The sequence below is a fragment of the Ovis aries genome, chromosome 1 (genome assembly GCF_016772045.2).
Source record: "Ovis aries strain OAR_USU_Benz2616 breed Rambouillet chromosome 1, ARS-UI_Ramb_v3.0, whole genome shotgun sequence".
Lineage (NCBI taxonomy): Eukaryota > Metazoa > Chordata > Mammalia > Artiodactyla > Bovidae > Ovis > Ovis aries.
The window spans coordinates 193,889,351-193,910,776 of record NC_056054.1 but is presented as its reverse complement, the minus strand read 5'-3'; the positions used below and the strand labels follow the sequence as shown (position 1 = coordinate 193,910,776).

Genomic DNA, 21,426 nt, shown 5'->3' with positions numbered 1-21,426 from the left:
GTGCAGAACATTCCCTTGGTACAGTTCCTCTGTGTGGGTGGGGTGGGGGGAGATATGTATAGAAATGTATACTTATGTGCTTGTGTTATTAAACAGTGGAACAATGCGCCACTCAACCTATCACAATAGATGCCAACACAGGAGGGAGAGATTAGGGCATATGGAGCCAAAACAGGGAAGAAGAACAAAGTTAAATGATATCAAGAGGTGTAATCAGCCAAATTCAGGAAATAAATAACCTGGGTTCTCCAATAAGATGACTGGAAAAGAAGGGCAAGAAAAATAATGGTTACCGATTAACTGCAATTGTTGCAATCTGTATTTGGATTACAACTGAAAACACAGACTGTAAAGCAGGGAAACCTGAATATGTACTGGATATTAGGTAATACAGAGGCTGCTAATTCTGTTAAGTGTAGTAGTAAGCAGTGATAATGGTAATGTGTTTTTAAAACATTATTTTATCTTCTAGAGCTACATACTGAAATATACAGATAAAGTAATATAATGTCTAATGCTGCCACCTTCAAAATGAGGGGACAATAAAGTTAAGACTGACAAAATGCTGGTTAACTGTTTAAGTAGGATAATGGGTAAATGAGTTTATTTCACTTACATCTTTTTTTCCACTTCTGGGTCTGCTTAAAAACTTTTTAAACATTTCCAAAAAAGATCAAACATAAAAAAAATTTTCTGAACAGACTAATTTAATATGAAACAGTCATTCAGTTATGACTTTCTTTTTTCTTAACAAAATACACCTCACTTTTTTTTTCTTGATAATAAAGATGATACACAAAAATCAAATGTGTATCATATCAGTTACCCAAAAGAACCTGGTCAAGATTTAGTTCTCTGAACTTTCAGAAAAACTGATCCCACGTGAGGAAAGGAGAACCCTCTGTATTTCAAATAAGTAAAAAAAAATCTGTCATTTTCACATGAAATTATACAATCAGTGTCCTTTGTAATTTTATAACACAGTCAATAAAATCATAGAGCAAACACTAAATGTATATACTTCATAGCAATAACATTCCAGAAAACATATCTGTATGAAGTCTATTCTGTTAAAAACATGAAAGAGCAAATAAATTTAACTACTACTACAAGGTATAATTCTAGAAGGACTGGTTAATTGCAGATGTGGGCAAATAAGCAATATCCAAAGTAATAAAAATTTTAAAAAATGAAAAAATAATATAAAAATGATACAGATGCCAAATAAGTTTAAGAAAAAGGAAAATTAGAAAAACATTTCTTTTAAAATGCGTGCAAATTAGTTGATAAAGAACACAGAAACCATTAATCTAAATACTTTAGCTTTACAAAACTACAGAGGGACCTTTAAGAATGATTATGAAACTGAACCAACCTTGTCAAAGCAAATAAGATTCAGCTGTCCACAGATGTTGATCCTCTGGGGACTGATGCAGAAAATCCCCACTTTCTTCAGTCTTCTTTGGGCATACACAATGCCAGCGGTCATTGCAGCAGGAAGTGCAGGCGGCACAGTGATTGTAATGATATCGAGAGACTCGATGATTATATCCCCAACTTCAACCTACAGTTAACATAAAAATAAATGTCAGACCCCGCTACTATTAAATATTTATTAATCCAATGAGTATTTCTTTAATTTTATATATATATTAAGCACATATATATTCATCTATTAATTATTTATAATTTTTTTCCCCTTTAGAGATGCTGCAAAATAGAAAGCTCAATGAATCGTCAGTGGGCTATGAAATGAGAGCTATTATTTTTTTTAATTCCTACTTTAATAGCCCCATATACTTCATACACTACATACTTCAAAGTAAACATTTTTAGATACTGACTCTTACTACTATCAGAGTCTTTACAAGGAACAGAAAAAAGAAATTTAACAAGGTCCCTTAGAAATATCTTCAATTCAGTAATCACCAATAATTTTAATGCTGTATATACCAGAGATTAAAAAAAGAAAAAAGAATAAAGCTTTTGGTGAGTATGTGATCACTTCTCCCTTAAGTCACAAGAAAGCAAATAAAAGACCATCTAAACCTGATAAAAACTTTCTGCTATGATGGTGATGTACATCTGTACTTTCTAACATAACAGCTACAAGTCTCATATGGCTCCAAGTTAAATTAAGATTTCAATTTTCCAGTCTCGCTAGACACATCTCAAATCCTCAATAGCCATGTGATAATTAAGAATCAAACTCTATTAAGGGTTTCCCACATACATACCTCATTTAAAATGTTATTGATAATAGTGTAGATAAACCCAATTGCAGCCACACCCACTAGACACAGTAGGAATAAGTAGGCATCTCTGTAGAGTTTAAAATCAGTTGGTTTGGGATACAATATGGAGCGAACAAGCTGTCCTTTGGAAGTACTAAATCCTTTTTTAAAAAAAAAAAAGGAAAGAAGAAAATGGTTCTATAGTAACTCTATAAGAAAATGATAATTATCTCTAAAAACAGAATCTCTCTTTAAACATGCTATAAGCATCAAATGTGCTAAACCATGCAAGAAAAGATTAAATATTTTCTACCTGTTCTAACTACTATGGCTTTGACAAGTTCTCCAGTGTAGAAACGAGTCTGGATAACAGTTGTCCCACAAAACAAAGTATGTCGTCTATGTGTTTCTGGACTATATAATTCATCTCTCGTTCCTTTCATGTCCACCGAAGGATTTGGCAAATTAGTTTTTGTCACTGGAACACTTTCTCCTTTAAAAAAATAATTCATAAATTAAAGCATAGAAATCAGTATCAAACACACAAATCTTGAGTTGTTACATTTACTAAATGTTAAATACTGTTGACAACAGTTATTAAATGTTCTCAAATGTGAACAATACAGCTTAATCAATCAGCCTTTTGTCTTCCAATTTCCTTACCCAGAAATAGCAAATCTTGTCTTCCACAGTATTTCTCGAAAGTCATCTGTGACGCAAAGGTAATCACTTGGAAATAATTACATCAAGTTTCATAAGAAGACAAGGTTGTTGTCATTACCACAGCACCTGTTCTGTGATCACCACAGCACCCCTGAGAACTAACCTGGGAAGCACTCTGCAACCCCAAGAACACACAGCATGTGAAGATCCAGTCCTAACCTCCCTCACCTTTCAGGGATGTTTATGTGCATGAATGTGTTTTAAGAAAGACTCTCAATAGTTCAAAAATGTATTATATAAGAATCACTTTCTTGCCAGATTGACTATGACAATTAAAAGAGTCAAATGATAAAAAGGTATACAGCTCCACCTCTAGATTCTGAATTTCCAAAGGGAAGTTATTTTGAAGTCTATTTCTCCCCCAATTTAACAAAAATATCAACTCTCTTATTCCTACACTTTGCACATCAAAGTGAACAGCAATAAATATGCTGTGGGGAAAGAACTTTTTTCCTAGTCCCTTCCCATAAAGCATTTCCTCCTGTCAGAAGAATGCACAGAAGCTGGACAAGAGATGTGAGCACCAGCATTATACTTCAGTATTACAGCTGAGTATAATGCAGGATTTGGTTCCCTCAAAAATAGAAAACTTCAATATCTATTACATGACGTTTGTGAGTAAAGGATACAAACTGCATAGTTAATGCTGATACAAGCTTAATCAGTAACTACTTAGTCCTAATATCATTATAAGCAACTCAGCTGGTTTTTACTCATTTAATTTAGTTTACCTGTTAACATGCTTTCATTTACAATGCAAGTACCATTAATAAGCACTGCATCACAAGGCATGACTGTCCCATTCAATGGAATGACCATGACATCTCCCGGCACAAGGTCTGTAGAAAAGATCTCTTCTATTTCTGAATTTAAGGAAAGAGAAAGAAAGAAAGGTCTGAAAAGAGTATTCTTTAACTTGTAATAAAAATGCAACAAACTAAAGATCTATCCAAAGGTCACCTGATCTCAGTAAGACATTAAAAATATAATGGAGTTAAATAAGAAAATTCCAATAGATGAGGAATACTGACAAATAAAATTATTATTCCTTAAGCTAACAGAGCACAGTGTCTATAATGTGTCAGCTAGTTTGTCCCAGGATAGTATGCCAAGTGCACACAGTTAATGCCAAGCCCCCTCTAAGCTAACAGATGGGTGGATTTCAATAGTGGATGGTCAACCTTAACTATCAGCCCTGTGAGCTAAACAGGCAGTAAGTCCATCCAGGACACCCCCCTACAACAGGTACACAATCTCAGATTTCTAGAATCCCTTGGAAACAGAGAAAAGCACTGAAATTTTAACACTTTCTTTTCTAACAGCATTCTTTTCCTTATGGCTACTATTTATAATCTATATTGTTTGTCTTCTCAATATTCCTAAAATAGTTTCAAAATATCTTAGATATTATTTCAAATAAATGTATAAAATAAAACTATCATATATAGTCCATTATTTCCTTAGAAATTTATGTATTATATTCAAGTTAGTTAAACACTTCTTTCAAGATCTTCTCAAGTAAAAGGTGGCCTTATATTGGGGCATTCTTTTTTCCCCTACCCCTAGATTTTATTAAACTATGCTTAGAAGAGACTTACACTAGTTTCTAAGCAAAGATGGATGAAGAGAAAACTACTGTTTGTGATACTGGCCCTTAGGACAAATATTCTTTTCTTTCTTAAAAAAAAAAAAAAAGGTATAAGTAGTTTACTAAGCTAAAAGCAAAGAATTCTAAAGTTATTTAGCATGTATTAAATATAATACTCTTCATTTCTTAATATGATCCTTTATTTTAAAAACCTGACTCAATACCCTCATGCCACTTGAAATTCTAACCCTTAAGTATATGGGGAATCTAAGTATCAATGATCTGTTGGACTATTGAGGGGGTAAGGAAGAAATACATTGAGAGATGCCCAGCATCTTTGGCAATGGCAGAGTGGGAAGGGGAGGAACACCAATAAACCACACATCTTAAGACTGCAGCTAGGAAAGGTGATATTATCAGCTAAAGTAGCAAGTGACCAAGAAGCGCAAAGAAGAAAACAACCTGCTGGCTAACTTGGGTTCACACTTGGACGTGGGATACCAAGTCGAAGAGAATGCACACTGATTTGGTTTTCCTGATAAATCAAAGAGGCTGCTGTCTCCAAGACCCATGATGCTGAGCTGCCTCCCCTGTATCCTTAACCTCTTCCATATCTCACCGGACAAACCAATGTGTCCAAAACATTATCCTTCCCTACAATTCTGCTTCTTCTCCAGTGTTCCCTATTTAATTAAATGACACCAACATCCATCCCGCGCCAGCCTGACACCACTCTATTATCAAATCTTGTTCAATGCCCACATTTCAGTATCTTTCAAAGCCATCTCTCCACCCTCCATCTCCACAACCCTCACACTGATTCATTTCATGCCTTCAATATTACTTCCTTCTAAATAAGTTTGAACATGCAATCAGAAGGATTTTTTCAAATAGGCAAATATGCTCATATCACTCTCCTGCTTAAAACCCTTCAATGTCTTTCCACTGCCTTTTGGGAGAGTCCAAATTCCTTCACAAGCCTTAAAAGACTATCTACCCTCTAACTGCTGCATCTGCCACACTGAATTTCTTCCAGTTATTGCAATGAACAAATGAACTCTCTTTAATTTCCAGGTCTTTGGGCACTAGAACCCTCTTATTTCCCTCTCTCAGTTGAATTCAGTCGCTCAGTCGTGTCTGACTCTTTGTGACCCCATGAATTGCAGCACGCCAGGCCTCCCTGTCCATCACCAACTCCCGAAATCCACTTAAACTCATGTCCATTGAGTCAGTGATGCCATCCAGCCATCTCATCCTCTGTCATCCCCTTCTCCTCCTGCCCCCAATCCTTCCCAGCATCAAAGTCTTTTCCAATGAGTCAACTCTTCGCATGAGGTGGCGAAAGTACTGGAGTTTCAGCTTTAGCATCATTCCTTCCAAAGAACACCCAGGGCTGATCTCCTTCAGAATGGACTGGTTGGATCTCCTTGCAGTCCAAGGGACTCTCAAGAGTCTTCTCCAACACCACAGTTCAAAAGCATCAATTCTTCGGCAGTCAGCTTTCTTCACAGTCCATCTCTCACATCACCCCTGCCCTAATCACTTTCTCACCTATACTTTACCTGGCTAATCCAATCATTTAAAATATACCTGTTCAAAGCAGCCATCCTATATTAGAAAGATGTCTATATAGAAGACACCTGTATTAAATGAACCCTAAGTTCCCTGAACTCTCCCTATCATTTATCACACTTCATTGTTCTGTTTATCATCTGTCTTTCCAACTGGACTGAAGTTCAATGATGGCAAGGACTATGTCCATCCTGAGAGCCTAGTACAGTGGCTGACACATTACAGAAAAAAAAAATTTCACATAAATGAATGAACCTGATACAGAGACATGACTATAAATCCAAACACACATTTCTGTTTCTTATGGAACTACGTGTATATGCATAATATACTGGGCTTGCTTCACACATTAGTGCACAGTGGATATCTTTTTCTATTTACTTTTCTAAGAGTAAACTGAAGTACTTACCTTCATTTACTCTGCAAACTGAAACTCTCACAGTACTGTGAGCCGCCACCATGTCATGTAACATAATATATTGCTGAATCAGAGGAAAAAAATGTTGAACTCATTAATATAAACTCACTCTTCAATCTACCAGAAAGCAAGGGTAATATAAACTAAGATAAGCTAATATATAGTGGTAAAGAACCCGCCTGCAATGCAGGAGATCCAAGACTCGGGTTCGATACCTGGGTCAGGAACACCCCCTAGAGGAGGAAATGGCAATCCATTCCAGTAGTCTTGCCTAGATGATCCCATGGACAGGAGTCTGGTGGGCTACAGTCCATGGGGGCGCAAAGAGTCAGACATGACTGAAGTGACTTAGCACACAAGCTAATATAATAAACACATATTACTCTACCTTTAAAAAAGTCAAGACCAGAAGATTCAAAGATCAGTGTTTCAGCCCCAAACAAAATAAGAAGCACTTTAACAAGACAGCCCTAAAAACAGGAGATTCAGCCCTCCAGTATTCCAGTCTAAGATAAGCAACTAGAAACCCCTACAGTCCCAAAGCAATCAAGTGATACTCTGACTTTAAAAAGCATCTGCCTTCCCCCACCTCAAAAAGAGGGCAAAGGAGTACATATTCACATAACTAAAAGAAAAACTGTATCAAGAACGTGCTTTATACCAAATATCATTCTGCACACCTTATGTGTTATTACAAAGTACAAATACAGTTGTGAAAACCCTAATAAATTGGACTCACCTTTCTAATGGCATACAGGGAGCTTATAATTGATACTACAGACATAATCACAATGGCTATAGCATAGTAATAGTATTCATCTGTGCACCAGAGTATAACACTGAACAACTGGAAAATGTAAAATGGGTTGAGAACCTAAAAAACAAAATTTTCAAGTCAAATTGAATGAGATATTTAAAACCATACAGATTTAAGAAATAACTAACAAGATATTACCCTATAGTACCCTAGGGCAACATGTAACTAACTACCCAAAGAGTAGAGCAAGATACTACCTTTTTAGAAAAGAATCATCAAACTACTAAAATCTGACTAAATAAGCTTAACTGAAATTGAGAGCATCCAGTTAGATTGATACCAAACCCAAATACAGATTCAGCTAGAAACAGCTAAAATGTATAAATTTAGCTGTTCTTCATTTTGCCTTAGCAATAAAACACATTTACTTTCAATAATTACCGTGCTGCCAAAGAGTACAAAACGTTTAACCAAATGGAACAAACATTTACTTATTATGAACCTGGAACATCAATTTACTTATAAGTCAAAAGTTCACTGAGTCCAAAGAGAAGGCAAATATGAGATAAGTTACAATGCTTTGCTTTCTCTAAGGAAATAAATGAGGATTAAAACCTGAATGGAAAAAAAAAGATAAGGAGTCCTGCTAAACACAAGAAGCAGAAAAGAGCTACAAAAATAAAACCCAAAACAATTAGTGACAGAATCACCAACAGTGATAATTACCTTAAATATAAATGGATTAAATGCACCAACCAAAAAACGTAGGCTGGCTGGGTGGATGAAAACATGTGCATGTGTGCACTTCCACACTTATTATTTTAGTGACTTAAAAAAAAAAATTGAATGAGGTTTGAATTTTCTAATCCAATTCTGAGAACATAAATACTAAAAAAAAAAAAAAAAAACCAGGAAATTAACATGTGATACAGTATTATTAACAAAAGCACAGATTTTGTTCAAATTTCACAAAATTTTATGTTACTGTCCATTCTTCTGTTTTCATACCTTATTGAAGACTCCATATTGTATTTAGTTGCACTAAGCAGCTTCAGTTGCATGCAACGAATTCTGATAAATTCTCTTTTTGTTTTTATTCTATTAGAAATATTTTCTAATTTTCCTTGTTATGGCTTCTTACATACACCCATCATTTAAAAATGGATGTTCAATTTCCAAATACATGAGACCTTTAAAGTATCTTTGATATTAATTTCTCATTTAAATCCTTTCTTCTCTGCAATCACCTTCTGAGTTTTTTCAGTCTTTCAACTTTATTGAGGCTTTTAATTTGGTCAAAGATCTCTAACGGTAAATGTCACATAGCAATTGAAACTATGTGTGTTATTTTCAAGTATATTTTGATACTGATTTCTAACATAATTCCACAGTGATAAAGAGAACAGACTGTGTGATTTCAATACCTTTAGACCATGAAATTTTTCCACCTGTTTTATGTCCCTGGATATGTTCCAGTGTCTTCTGGCTTATAGTCTGTGGGAACTCATATAGAATTTGTATTCTGCTGTTATGTGAGAATTATATAAATCTTAATTATTACTATGTTGAATTGGTTCATACTGCCTTTTAGGTCTACTACATCTTTCTACTTTTCTGTCTATTTATTCTATTAATTTTTGAGAGTTTGATATTGAAACTCCACTTAAAAACCTTAATTTACTTAAAAAAAGAATTATAATGTATAGTGGAACTATATCTAACCTTCTTCTACATTTTCCAAGTCTCCTATAAATGTGTTACCATTCTTTCATAATCTAAAAAAATTTAAAAGATGTTTGCATTTGATTTGGCCAATAAAAAACCAATTGGCGGGTTTACTTCAAAAAAAAAAGAGTCCTGCTAAAGACTCTGACTACCCAAATTTTATAGTATTTTTATCAATTTCATTAATAATCTCCAATATCTTAAAATTGATGTTTCTGTACTTTTCAAAACACTTTTACATACATAATCCTATTTTACTTCAAAATCAAATGAGGCCATTAAAGGATTTACGACAATTTTACCAGCACAAGAGCAGCAGAGAGAAAGGTCTTCTAATGATCAGAGCTAGTTACTGATGGAGTCATGTTACAAGCCAGTCTTTCTAATTCCGACTCCTTACATGCTGTGCTCTTAAGCTCCATTACATAGCTACTCTCAAGAAATGATGGAAGGCAATCTAACTTCTACTCAACATACTGACCCACTAGCTAATTCTGATCTTTAGCCCAAAATCAGAAAGAAGCCTGGAAAGCCTAACCCTCCTAGGCAAAGCCACTTTCTTTCTTTACAGGCCGCAACACCTTACTTATGCCTCCTCTATGGCTCTTACAAACTGACGTCACTACAGTAACTACTGACATGTATTCCCCCTAGGCTAAAGTGCGAATTCTTCACTGTCACTCATCATGTTATGTTTTTACTGCAAACATCTGGCATGATGCCTAGTCACTAAGAGTGTACCACATGAAGAAAACATGATGAATTATTTTTAAAATCGGGGGGTAGGGGGGAAGACAGAGGTACACATCTGCAAAATAGGCCAAGGTTTAGATGCACAACTTCATGAGAAGAAGAAGAAAATCTACAGACAAGAAAAGCAAAAAAATCAGACAAAATTAAAAAGTAATCATGCAAAAAAAAAAAAAAAAAAGTAATCATGCCCCCCAAATTACTAATCTACTGGAGAAAGATCTTTCTGACCTTCCAAGGAAAATAATAAGCAAAGACAAGTTAGGAAACAAACAAGAATATCTTATTACTTAAATCCTGGCTCTTTTCAATTGACAAACCTATTGATCACAAATGTTAAGACAGGTACAACTGTCTTACCTCTTTAACCAGGAGCTTAAAAACTGAAGGCACTTTCACAGCAATTTCATTTACTCCATAAAGCAATTTTCTATAACAGGAAAATATAATAACAATAATATTACATTATACTGTATTATAACAGTACAATTTACGGAAGGCACTGCATTAGATAAGGCTCAAAACACCAACTGCTCCTAAATTCAGGAACTTAAACATTCGTTTTTCTAAACAGCTGTCTTCTACAATTTAAATTCTCTATCTACAGTATTTAAATCAATATAGTCAATATTGGATAACTACACTGTTATTATTTTATCTTTTGTGTGACAAGTACCTCTCCCACTAATCTACAATAAACTGTATCAGCAAAAGATTTTCTTTTCCACCCATAAACACAATACAGCTCAACAATTCTGAAATGCAATTAATTTTTTCAAGAGACTATATAAGTAATTTGAGGTGTCCTATACTATTTTTCTAATAAGAATATTGCACTAAAAACGTTTATTTCAAAACAGTATACATTTTGCGCCTTTTTTTTAATGCTTAAGAAAGGTTGCTTAAAACCTTCCACTTAAATTCCTCATAATAGCACTTTCTAGATGATAAATTAATTCTCGTGTTCTATGAAGCATAAGTCTGATTGAATGAATTTATACTGCAACCCTTTAAAAGAACATGCTACAGGAGTACAAGAAAATTCCTAATTTAATTTGAAAATGGCATTATCTTTACAATACATAATACACTAGTATACTTTTATACCTCAGCAAAGAATAACACTATAAAAAAGATACTGTCTCCCAATTTACAAATTTTCATTTTAGTAAATCTGAGCTCATGCTTACAATTCCCAATATTTCAGTAAATCGAAGATGCTATCAATTGTAAGACATTCCATGATTTTATGCACTATCAAGAAAGATTAAAATGCTGTCAAGTAAAGGGTGACACTTCACCCACTGTATGACACACCCTCCTTATAGAGATGTTGAAACGTAGGAAAGTGTGCACCTTAGAAATGATGAAATACAGTATATTTTCAGGGATATTCATTTCAAAATCGGCTTAAACACTTTTATAATTCTTAAACTGAAGAGTCTCACCCAAATAAAATATCAATAAGCTGTCAAATACTATGTTATAATATTTAAATAACTGTTAACATTAAAACTATATGGTAAAAGGGTAAACTATATATACTACTTTATTTCGGAATTTTGATAATAGATCTAACTTTAGTTGGATAAAGATTACCTGTAGGCATGCATCCCCTTTGTCAGTCCTGCACTATGCTTTTCATAAATTGACGTACAAGAAACACCTTCATCCAGTCCCCTAAATAAATCCAAAGTTTTTACTTTAAACAAAGTTTAAAATATCCAAATTTCTTAATGCCTTAATCAGAAATTTTTCTCTATTTCTGATTTTAAAGTGTGATTTCCTTAAAAATAGAAACCCCTAACAAAAACTGAGACAACGGATGATAATTTTTAAATCTTTACTTCCTAAGATAAACAGTAATAAAAGGCCTAAATCTCAAATGTGGCAACTTCTAAGCTATACAATGTATCTATCATGGGATAAGATTATATAACAATATTATTATCCTTTTAAGTCTGTGCCAAAGCTGTAACAGTTAATAACCAAAAATATTAAAGGTAAAGTACGACTAACTTGAGTGTTTCAAACTTTACTTTTTATCGAGTTTCCCTTCTTAAATGTTGAAGCTTCACACTACTAAGCCCTACTCAGTTATTTTTCTTTCTACAAAAAGCATCAATCTGAATTCTTCTCTCATCTAAGGAGAAGTGAAAAATCCGTCTAAGTCACAGGCAATGTCTAAACTCTGTAATGATTAAAACTGGGATTCGACTAACATACCTGCTTTCCTCTCAAGGCTTATTTTAACTGAGATACTATTCCCAAAAACTCTGTAGAGAATCTAACACATCATTTAACTCCAATCTTTTTCTACTTTTTCCATAAGAAAAAACTAAGCTCCCTAATTAACTGCTATCATTGGAATAAGTTTAAATCCTACAAGTTGCTATGGTTGGAAAAGGCTACACAGCAAACATGTTTGCTATTTTCCACCAGGGCACTCCAAGTCAAAAATTTTTTAAGAACAAAATGACAGTTCACTGGCAGTATTCTCTAAAAAACAAGCAATGGTTCTTAACTAGAAATGGTCTTCACAACTAGGCAGGTGGAACTCCTCTGCTCCATTCCATAATATTCCAATTCTTCAGGAATATTAGCAACATTCTTTAGAATTATCTAATTCTTTAGGAAATGTCTTAGGGAAAAAGTCCAAGCATGAATATTTTAAATGTTCATAAGGTGATTCTCTTTTTACTGCTAATATTAAGAATTCCTTTGCCACTCTCAAGCAAGGATACTTAATGGGTATTTACGATAATCACTTTAACAGCAATAAAAATAGAATCCTAAAGGAGTTGCCTAGTGGCCTAATGGTTAGGGTTTTGGGCTTTCACTGCTATGACCCAGGTTCAATCCTTGGTGAGGGAAGTGAGACCCCACAAGTTGTATGGTGCAACCAAAAATAAATAAATAAAATCCTAGTAAATTCAGTCCTGATGTAACTTGAAGTCTCCATAAAAATCAAATTTTAAGGAATTATTCCAATTTGTCCTACCCAAGGCTTAACACATTTGACCATGTCCCATCTTTATCCACATATGAAAGTTAAATTTAATGTTTGTCTATCACTCCATCCCTCAAGTACTGAATACAAATGGTTTCATAAACCATCAGCAAATTGAGAGGTGATAATTCAGATACTCTGGCAGGCTAAGAGGTATACTCAAAATTTACTCTGAGATGAATCCTCCAAAAGAAAAAGACTCGGACAAGATTTTGGGAGCATGGTGCTTCTAACTTTTGTGTCAGTTTTGCCAGGATACAACTTGCAGATGGGGTTTATTCTAAACTGGTTACTGAATATTACTGAGTATTCAAACACCACCAGGGAGTTAATAAGTGAAGGGAAATCGTCCATCTTATATAACACTAAAATGAATTATTTTCTATCTAAAACATAATCAAGACACTCATACAATCCAAACAAAAGAAAAATACTTACTTTAAGAAATCAAAATTGTGAAGGGTATCATTCCAGAAGTATTTCATACTATGGTGGGTGAAATAGCGAATCTGTAGAACATATAAAAAGGTTACATCAAAAAGCATTATCATCACTTGTTAATAATTAAGTTTACTAACACAAATTTAGCATATAACTATTAAAATTAAAGCAATCACAGGTGACATAATCCATTTCTTCTAGTAAATATTTAAACTGTTTACATATAGTGATAAACAGGTATTTTATATGCATACAGTTTTATCTTAAAAATAAGTACGAAATTATAGACCATCTACCGTAGCATAAAATGTAACAATTCCAGTTTTTAAAGAAACATTGAGAATAAGATCATAATACCTGTTGTGATTGAGGCTGTGAGTATTTATTCATCTCAAGCCTATTCTCTTCAGCCAGATTTTCAGTTAAGTGAACTGCATGGCCATTTGAAACTTTATTAACCAGAGATTTTGAACTTGAAAATGGGGGAGTTTCTAGAGAAAGGAAGCGAATTTTTGCACAAAACCACGTTCTGAATTCATCCTTCAAAGAGAAAGGAATAAGGGTAAAGAGTCAATTATATATTATATAACCATATATACAGTTTCCATTTTTTACATGATATATTATTAATACTAATCTTTAAATGAGAAAGTGTCACTTTCTACTCACTAAATGTTAAACCATTTCATGAAGATGCATAAATTCAAACATAAAGTGTTCTTGATCGCTTACCATTTTACATACGTCATTCTTTACTGATAGAGGATCTCATTAAAGATTATGAGTAATTTCTTGATTTAATCCATCTACATACTGAGACTAGGCATTAAAGCCTCTTATAAAATGCTTCCAAGTAGGATTACAAAACAAAACCTGGGGAGCAGCAGCACTGCATAGTAGAAGGGATCTGGGATACAGTCGTTTCGGGTAACCTTGACAGATCAACCATCTATCTAATCTCTCAGTGCATCAAGAGCTATAAAAAAGGGTAGGTTTGAGTGGCTCAGACAGTAATGAATCTGCCTGCAATGCAGGAGAGCTAGGTTCCATTCCTGGGTCAGGAAGATCTCCTGGAGAAGGGAATGGCTACCCACCCAGTATCCTTGCCTGAAGAAGCCCACGGGCAGAGGAGAGCCTAGTGGACCACAGTTCATGGATTCACGAGGGGTCAGACATGACTGAGTGACTAACACTGTCACTTTTTTTTTTTTTCACTTTCAAGATTCCTTTGAACTCAGATCACTGGGATATTAGTCACTTGGAACACAGATGCTTTAGAAATACCAGGATTAGTATTTCTCATTGTATCCTAGCAATGATGTTCTCATCATATTTTATTTTGAACAGAATACACACAAACACATCATTTTACCCCACAAATAATCCACTACAAGTAATCATGTGGACTTACAGTAGTCCTCAGCAGCACCACTTCACAGTCTTTGACTGCAGCTCTCACACAGGTCACCTTCACCCGCCACTCGGGCATCCAATAGAGGAGCAGGAGAAGAAAGCCGCCGGTACACACCACTCCAAGAGAAACGATGGCAAGCTTCCAGCGACACAAATTATAGCCATAAATCTCCTGCATGGACACAGTGATTAATAATCACATATCAAATGTTATGAGAGTTCAATGTAACAACCCTATCTTTCCCCTACATACACCACCAAGAAAGAGTTGGAGTTTTACTAAGCTGATTTTAAACTTTCTTATAAAGGAAAAATTAGAAATTTTGCATTTAGGACTATATATAAGCATTAGCTAACATAACTTCTTAAGTTATATCAAATGAAAAAACATTTTCCTCTGAGTTTTAACAGCTCACAAGTGAAACAGGAAGCACACCAGAACCATACAAGAACCATACTAATACCAGAGGTACTACATAATCCCAATTCAAAAACACAGCCAGAAGGGAAAAAACCACATTGACTTAGCTGCTGTTTTATTATATTTTATTTTAGTGTTTTTTTAAATGTACTTTTCTACTTCCCTAGAAAAATAAACTCACACTTCACAAGTAAATTGCAAAAGCTGGTTACCATTTCATCTTCCTGACCCTGGTTGATAATCTTTCTTTCTTCTTTGTCCATATCTACAGTGGTTAGAAAGGTCGTGTGCTTCAGAACAATTAAAGATAACTGAGGAAAAGAGGAACAAACATCTTAGTAGATTATAGTATCTTATAGTAACTGCATACTATCAGACTTCTTGTTTGGATAAAAGTTTAACTGATATTTAAGTAATCACTAAAGTGCTAACTGATTCTCGTAACATTTTCAATGGTGTGCCAATTCTTGAAACTGAATGACTTACTACTATCATAAAACTTGATATATTTCACTAATTAATTTATACTAGCACTAGCCTTGCTGCAAAGTCATTTAAATTCTAAGACAAATTACAGAATTTTCCTTTTTCACTCTCCAGACTCATCTACTGAGCACCTACCACATGTATGGCGATCCCTGGCCAAGGGTCAATCTCTAATGCACATGGACCCCTACTGGAGACCACCCTGATTCCAGGTCCACTGAGTAATCTTATTGTTCCTGACTACCCATGATGCTCATTTCTAGGAGAAACTTTATTGAGCTCATTGACAAAAAAATATCTCCTGTATTAAGAAACAGATTAAATTCAAACATTAAAGAGAGCTGCAAAATGTAAAAACAATGCAGGTTTTCTTGCCTTTTTTTTTTGGATTCTGGAAAATATATATATATTTATTTGGGAAAATGTACTTATCTATTACTGCTTTAGTAAGTTAATATTTTTAAAGCTCTATGTGGCAATAACAGATAAAACCCACATAAACAAAATCTTCTTAGAGTTCACAGTAATTTTCAAGAATGTAAAAAAGTCTGAGCCCTGAGGTGGATGAATTTGAGAGCCACTGCTTTAGACGTGGTTGACCTCTGCAGAACACAATGCAAATGTTACCTCCCTCATTCCAGATGCCATGCCTCCACTCATCTACCTGGTGGACAGCACAATCCTGACACGTGGCTGGTACTCAAAAAATACTTCCTGAGTGGCCTGATAAAGAATTTAGCTATATAATGTTTATCTGATATGAATTAATAGCAAAGTAAACCAACTGCAGAATTTCAACTTAATCCCCCATATCAGACTACTGAAATCTCCTGATTTATGTCATCAAGAAAATGACCAATAAAAAACACTGATGTGTCCTGAATGGGCACTCAAAGTTTCTCTACCTTGTGGTAGCCCTGAAGACAGGGCCAGAGGTTAAGTAGAGTCAGGGTTTTCCACAGAAATAAAATGCAAGAATTTGATGACAAACACATACACAGACACACACACATATACATTGGACTTGGTGCCATCTTGGAAAAGAAGCCTCAGAGTTATCCTGTTTTTCAGAGGAAAACAAGTCACATTATCATACAAAACCTTTTAGGTAATTTAGTGACAATTTCTTCTCACACTAGGGTGTGTTGCAGCCCTAAAAAAGTACAGTACTAGAGTCATCCCACCAATGTAAGCTTGTCCCATCAAATCACTATGACCTGAGGTAGCAGTTGTTCTCAAGGGCTATACACCTGATGCCACAGATGACATGCAGAATGAGCAAACCCAACCTCTTTCCATGCAGAAAGGTCAGCTGTTGCTGCCTGAGCCTGTAAGGTTTAGTCCAATCCTGCAAGGTTTCAAATGTACACATGCCTACCTTCAAAGCATAAGGCAAAGGAACTCTGCTCTGACACTGTCCCCACTAAAGAATCCAATCTGGGGTTCTTACCCTTTAATCTGTACTCCTTCCTTAAATCCTGGCCTGAATCTCAGGATCATCACTCAGGATTTCCCAGAGTCATTTTTAACAACCAAAACATATAATTCTGACCCCCATTTCCCATCACCACCTGAAATATGCTTCTTGAGGGGAAGAACTTATTCAAATACTTAAATGGAAGAGAGTTCTGTTTCCAACCAAGATGTAAAAACGCAGACCAGACTAGCCATCCTAACTACTGGGTTGGCCAGAAAGTTCATTTGGGTTTTCCCGTAAGATATTATGGAAAAGCCAAATGAACTTTTTCGCCAACCCAATAAAATAACAAAATTAATAAAAGATCTAAAACTATATAGTTTTCAAGGAACTGGACGTCAACCAAAGCTGTTTAGGCATTCAGACATGTCCAAGTCTTTGTGAACCCATGAACTGCAACACGCCAGACTTCCCTGTCCTTCACCATCTCCCAGACCTTGCTCAAACTCATGTCCATCAAATCGGTGATACCATCCAACCATCTCAACCTCTGTCATTTCCTTCTCCTCCCGCTTTCAATCTTTCCCAGCATCAGGGTCTTTTCAAATGAGTCAGCTCTTTTCATCAGGTGGCCAAAGTACTGGAGCTTCAGTTTCAGCATCAGTCCTTCCAATGAATACTCAGGGTTGATTTCCTTTAGGATGGACTGGTTGTATCTCCTTGCAGTCCAAGGGACTCTCAAGAGTCTTCTCCATCACCACAGTTCAAAAGCATCAATTCTTCAGAGTTCAGCTTTCTTCATGGTCCAACTGTCACATCCATACATGACCACTGGAAAAACCATAGCTCTGACTAGGCAGACCTTTGTCAGCAAAGTAATGTCTTTGCTTTTTCATACGCTGTCTAGGTTGGTCATAGCTTTTCTTCCAAGGAGCAAACGTCTTTTATTTCATGGCTGCAGTCACTGTCTGCAGTGATTTTGGAGCCAAGAAAAAACCGCTGTCACTTTCAACTGTGTCACCGTTTCTTTCAACTGTTGACAACTGTTTCACTCAACGGAAGAAACTGATATAAAAATGGGAAGTATCTAGGTGAGCTCTATAATTGTCCCAGTTTACATACTGAGTAATTACAGGATGCCACACACAAAAAAAGGTAGGACAGGGAACCTAGGGGGAGCCCAGCAATCAACCAAGTTGAAGAGATGAAGCTGCGAGTCTAATGACGTGCCAAAGTGACTGGGTTTGCAAGGCAGATTACCAGAGAAGAGGTGTGTACAGAGAATGAACACTAAAAATTTGCAAAGTGGGGATTCTTCTCAAGTCTTCAACTGAATACTGACCAGCATTTCTGTGTGAGGAAACTACCAAGACTAGGAGAAAGCCACTCAAAAGGTTTTAGGGGAAGAATGCATCAGGTTCACACATGGGAGAGTACCTGTTCCCACCAACCACAGTGGGAAACCTCATTAGTTGCATGGAACCAGGAGGACCCAGAGGATTTTGCTTCAGCGGGCTTCCCTGGTAGCTCAGTTGGTAAAGAATCCGCCTGCAATGCGGGAGACCTGGCTGGGAAGATCCCCTGGAGAATGGAAACGCTACCCACTCCAGTTTTCTCGCCTGGAGAATTCCATGGGGTCACAAAGAGTCAGATTGAGAGTATGACTTTTCTCAGAAAGTCGCGACTGAGCGACTTTCACTTTGCTTCAGTAGTAGGTTCAAATTAGCCCCAAACTAAAAGCTACTCTGGTCCTGCCAAACAAAACTTCTAGAACTTGAAAGAATAAAATTGTTGCCAAGTAAATGCTTCACAGAACACAGTCCAAGGAGATTTACAGGAATGCAAACTATCTAGTACCATGTGTGCTATCCAACTGAAACCTAACAAAGAACCAAAGAGAGACAAAGAACCAAAGAACCAAAAACAGACATCCCATAATGAGAAAAATCAATGGACCAAAGAGGACCTAGATCTGAGAGACAACAGAATTGGTAGACAAGGCCATTAAAACAACTGCTGTAACTGTAGTCCACATGTTCAAAACACAAGAGGAAAGACTAACCATGCGAAACAGACACATGAAAGATATAAAAAATAACCAAACTGAACACAAAATAAAAAGTATAATGTCTGAGATGAAAAATATACTAGATAGAATTAATAGCAAATTAGATATTACAGGGGAAAAAAAAAAATCAATGAACTTGAAGACAAGTAACAGAAATATCCAAAATTTAAAACTGAGAGGAAAAACCAGACTAAGGAGGGGGGAAAAAGCTAGCATAACAGCATCAGTAAGCTGTGAAACAACCTCAAGTACTCTGATATGCACATAAGGTAGAAAGGAACAAAAAATATGTAATTCTATAATGGCCCCAAAATTTCCAGATTATATGAAAAGCTATAAACCCACAGATCCAGGAAGTTCAACCAACACTAAGCAAAAACATTAAATTACATCAAGGCATATCATCATCAAACTGCTCAAAATTGTGATGAAAATAAATTTAAAATGACATTAAATTTCTTGCTAAAAACAATGCAGGTAAAAAGACAGAGCAAGATCTTTGAAGTATTAAGAAAAAGAAACTACGAAGAGAATTCTATACCCAGCAAAAAAATATCTTCCAAAATCAAAGCTGAACTAAGTCTTTCTCAGATATAAAAGCTGGTAAAAATTCACCAACAGCAAACCTACACTATAAAAAGTTAAAGGAAGTCCTCAGACACAGGGGGTAAAAAAGATAACTGATGGTAATACAGATCTCTACAAAGGACTGAAGAACACCAGAAATGGTAACTATGTGGGTAATTATATACAACAACGGCACAAACAACACTGAGAAATGAAAGCACTCTCTTATAAGGTTCTTAAGAAAGCAGGAAAAGAATGGCAAGGAATACCCAGTGTAAGCAATTAAGAGAAAGACTAAAATTTAGAGAAGAAATAAATGAAATTAAAGAAAAAGAGCTGGTTCTTTGACATCAGTAAAATTATCATTTCTAGTTGCATGTGGGGGCGAGGGGGTACAAATTATCAATATTAAGACTATGGCAGGAGACACTACTTCAGATTATGCAGATGTCAGAAGGAGAATCAAGGAACCAACAGCCAACTTTATACAAACATACCAACTTTTTTGCAGGTCTGAACTTACTTCCAAAAAACTTTTTTTTCTTTTAAATTATTATGGACCAGGGAATGGCCATGAGTTGATAACTGCTAAAGCTCACTTAAAAGCTGAGTGATGGTCCATTAGAGTTCATTATACTAATTATTCTACTCTTTAATAATGATACTATTCTGTTCTTTCTACTTTTTAATACGTATAAAAGATGGATTGGGAGTTTGGGATTAGAAGATACAAACTATCAGATATACAATGGATAAACAACAAAGACCTACTGTATAACACAGAGAACTATATTCAATATCTTGTGATAAACCATAATGGAAAAGAATGTGAAAAAGAATGTGTGTGTGTGTGTGTGTGAATAACTGAATCACTTTGCTATACAGCAGAAATTAACACAACATTGTAAATCAACCATACTTGAATAAAATAATTTTTTTTAAAAAGCTGCCCATCTGAGGTGAAAATAGAAGAAAAATTTCAGAGAACAGTCATTCCTGGCACCAAGGGATAAGATCCTGAGGACTCTGCCTTTGAGTCCCAAATCTACTGATTCAACATATTATGTATCAGGTATTATCCATAAACTCTTACTCCTGGGTTTTGACTCTAATCCTTCTTCACTCTCGTCTTTTATCCATTTCCTACAAACATAGATGCACTTCCTCACTTACATAAGTTCTAATTTTTCAACATAGAATATATTTGTAGATAAATAAGCATGCTTTTATAATTTTAGAAAAAGAATTGCCATTAAAAATCAATGTTTTCATTAATTTCATATACTCATAACTATTTAAAATATCTCTTGAAAGAGTATACATTAGTCTAAGATAACTACATTTTCATCTCATATGACCACAGCAAAAATACTTAAATGAGCTATTATATGATGCACTGCTTAGAACAATCTGAATTCCCACTCGTTTAAACATAATTCTTGACCATATTACCTCATTACTCATCTTACAAGTGTTATTTCTCCAAAATTTAACTTACTTTTTAAGGCAAAGTTCTTATGTCTTACCAAGTTTTACCAAAGTTGAAATAGTAAAAATAATTTAAGTAATTCAAATTAAAAGTTTCTCTAAAAGTCACCAATTACTATTCTCTCTAGATATATTATACTTCAAAGGAAATTACCAACATTTCACTTTTCACATAAACTTTTAGTAAAACCCAGTGAGACAACTGCAACAGCTTACATTTGAACATAAACATGCTGAAAATATATATTTAAAATTTAAAAACATGTACATAAATGGAAATCCCTTAACATTTCTATGACATATCTATGAAGATAAAAATCTACATAAGCATTTCAAAATATATTACTT

At 35.0% G+C, this 21,426-nt stretch overlaps 1 protein-coding gene across 11 annotated transcripts in view; it reads right to left on the bottom strand.

The window, feature by feature from the left end:
* Nucleotides 1–21,426, bottom strand: part of ATP13A3 (ATPase 13A3) — an 80,090-nt gene that overhangs the window by 42,450 nt on the left and 16,214 nt on the right. For 8 of the 11 annotated variants that reach the window (XM_027957173.3, XM_027957194.3, XM_042233000.2 and 5 more), the window contains 12 exons: nt 15,265–15,363; nt 14,630–14,803; nt 13,576–13,758; nt 13,216–13,286; nt 11,367–11,447; nt 10,128–10,197; nt 7,275–7,409; nt 6,527–6,599; nt 3,689–3,820; nt 2,548–2,727; nt 2,238–2,395; nt 1,376–1,564 (listed from right to left, as the gene is read on the bottom strand). In XM_027957173.3, the coding sequence (XP_027812974.1) occupies nt 1,376–1,564; nt 2,238–2,395; nt 2,548–2,727; nt 3,689–3,820; nt 6,527–6,599; nt 7,275–7,409; nt 10,128–10,197; nt 11,367–11,447; nt 13,216–13,286; nt 13,576–13,758; nt 14,630–14,803; nt 15,265–15,315 (1,497 nt within the window). In that variant the 5' untranslated portion in view covers nt 15,316–15,363. The remainder of the gene's footprint in view (nt 1–1,375; nt 1,565–2,237; nt 2,396–2,547; nt 2,728–3,688; nt 3,821–6,526; nt 6,600–7,274; nt 7,410–10,127; nt 10,198–11,366; nt 11,448–13,215; nt 13,287–13,575; nt 13,759–14,629; nt 14,804–15,264; nt 15,364–21,426) is intronic. The other 3 variants (XM_027957186.3, XM_060404452.1, XM_060404463.1) reach the window with 2 other exon arrangements.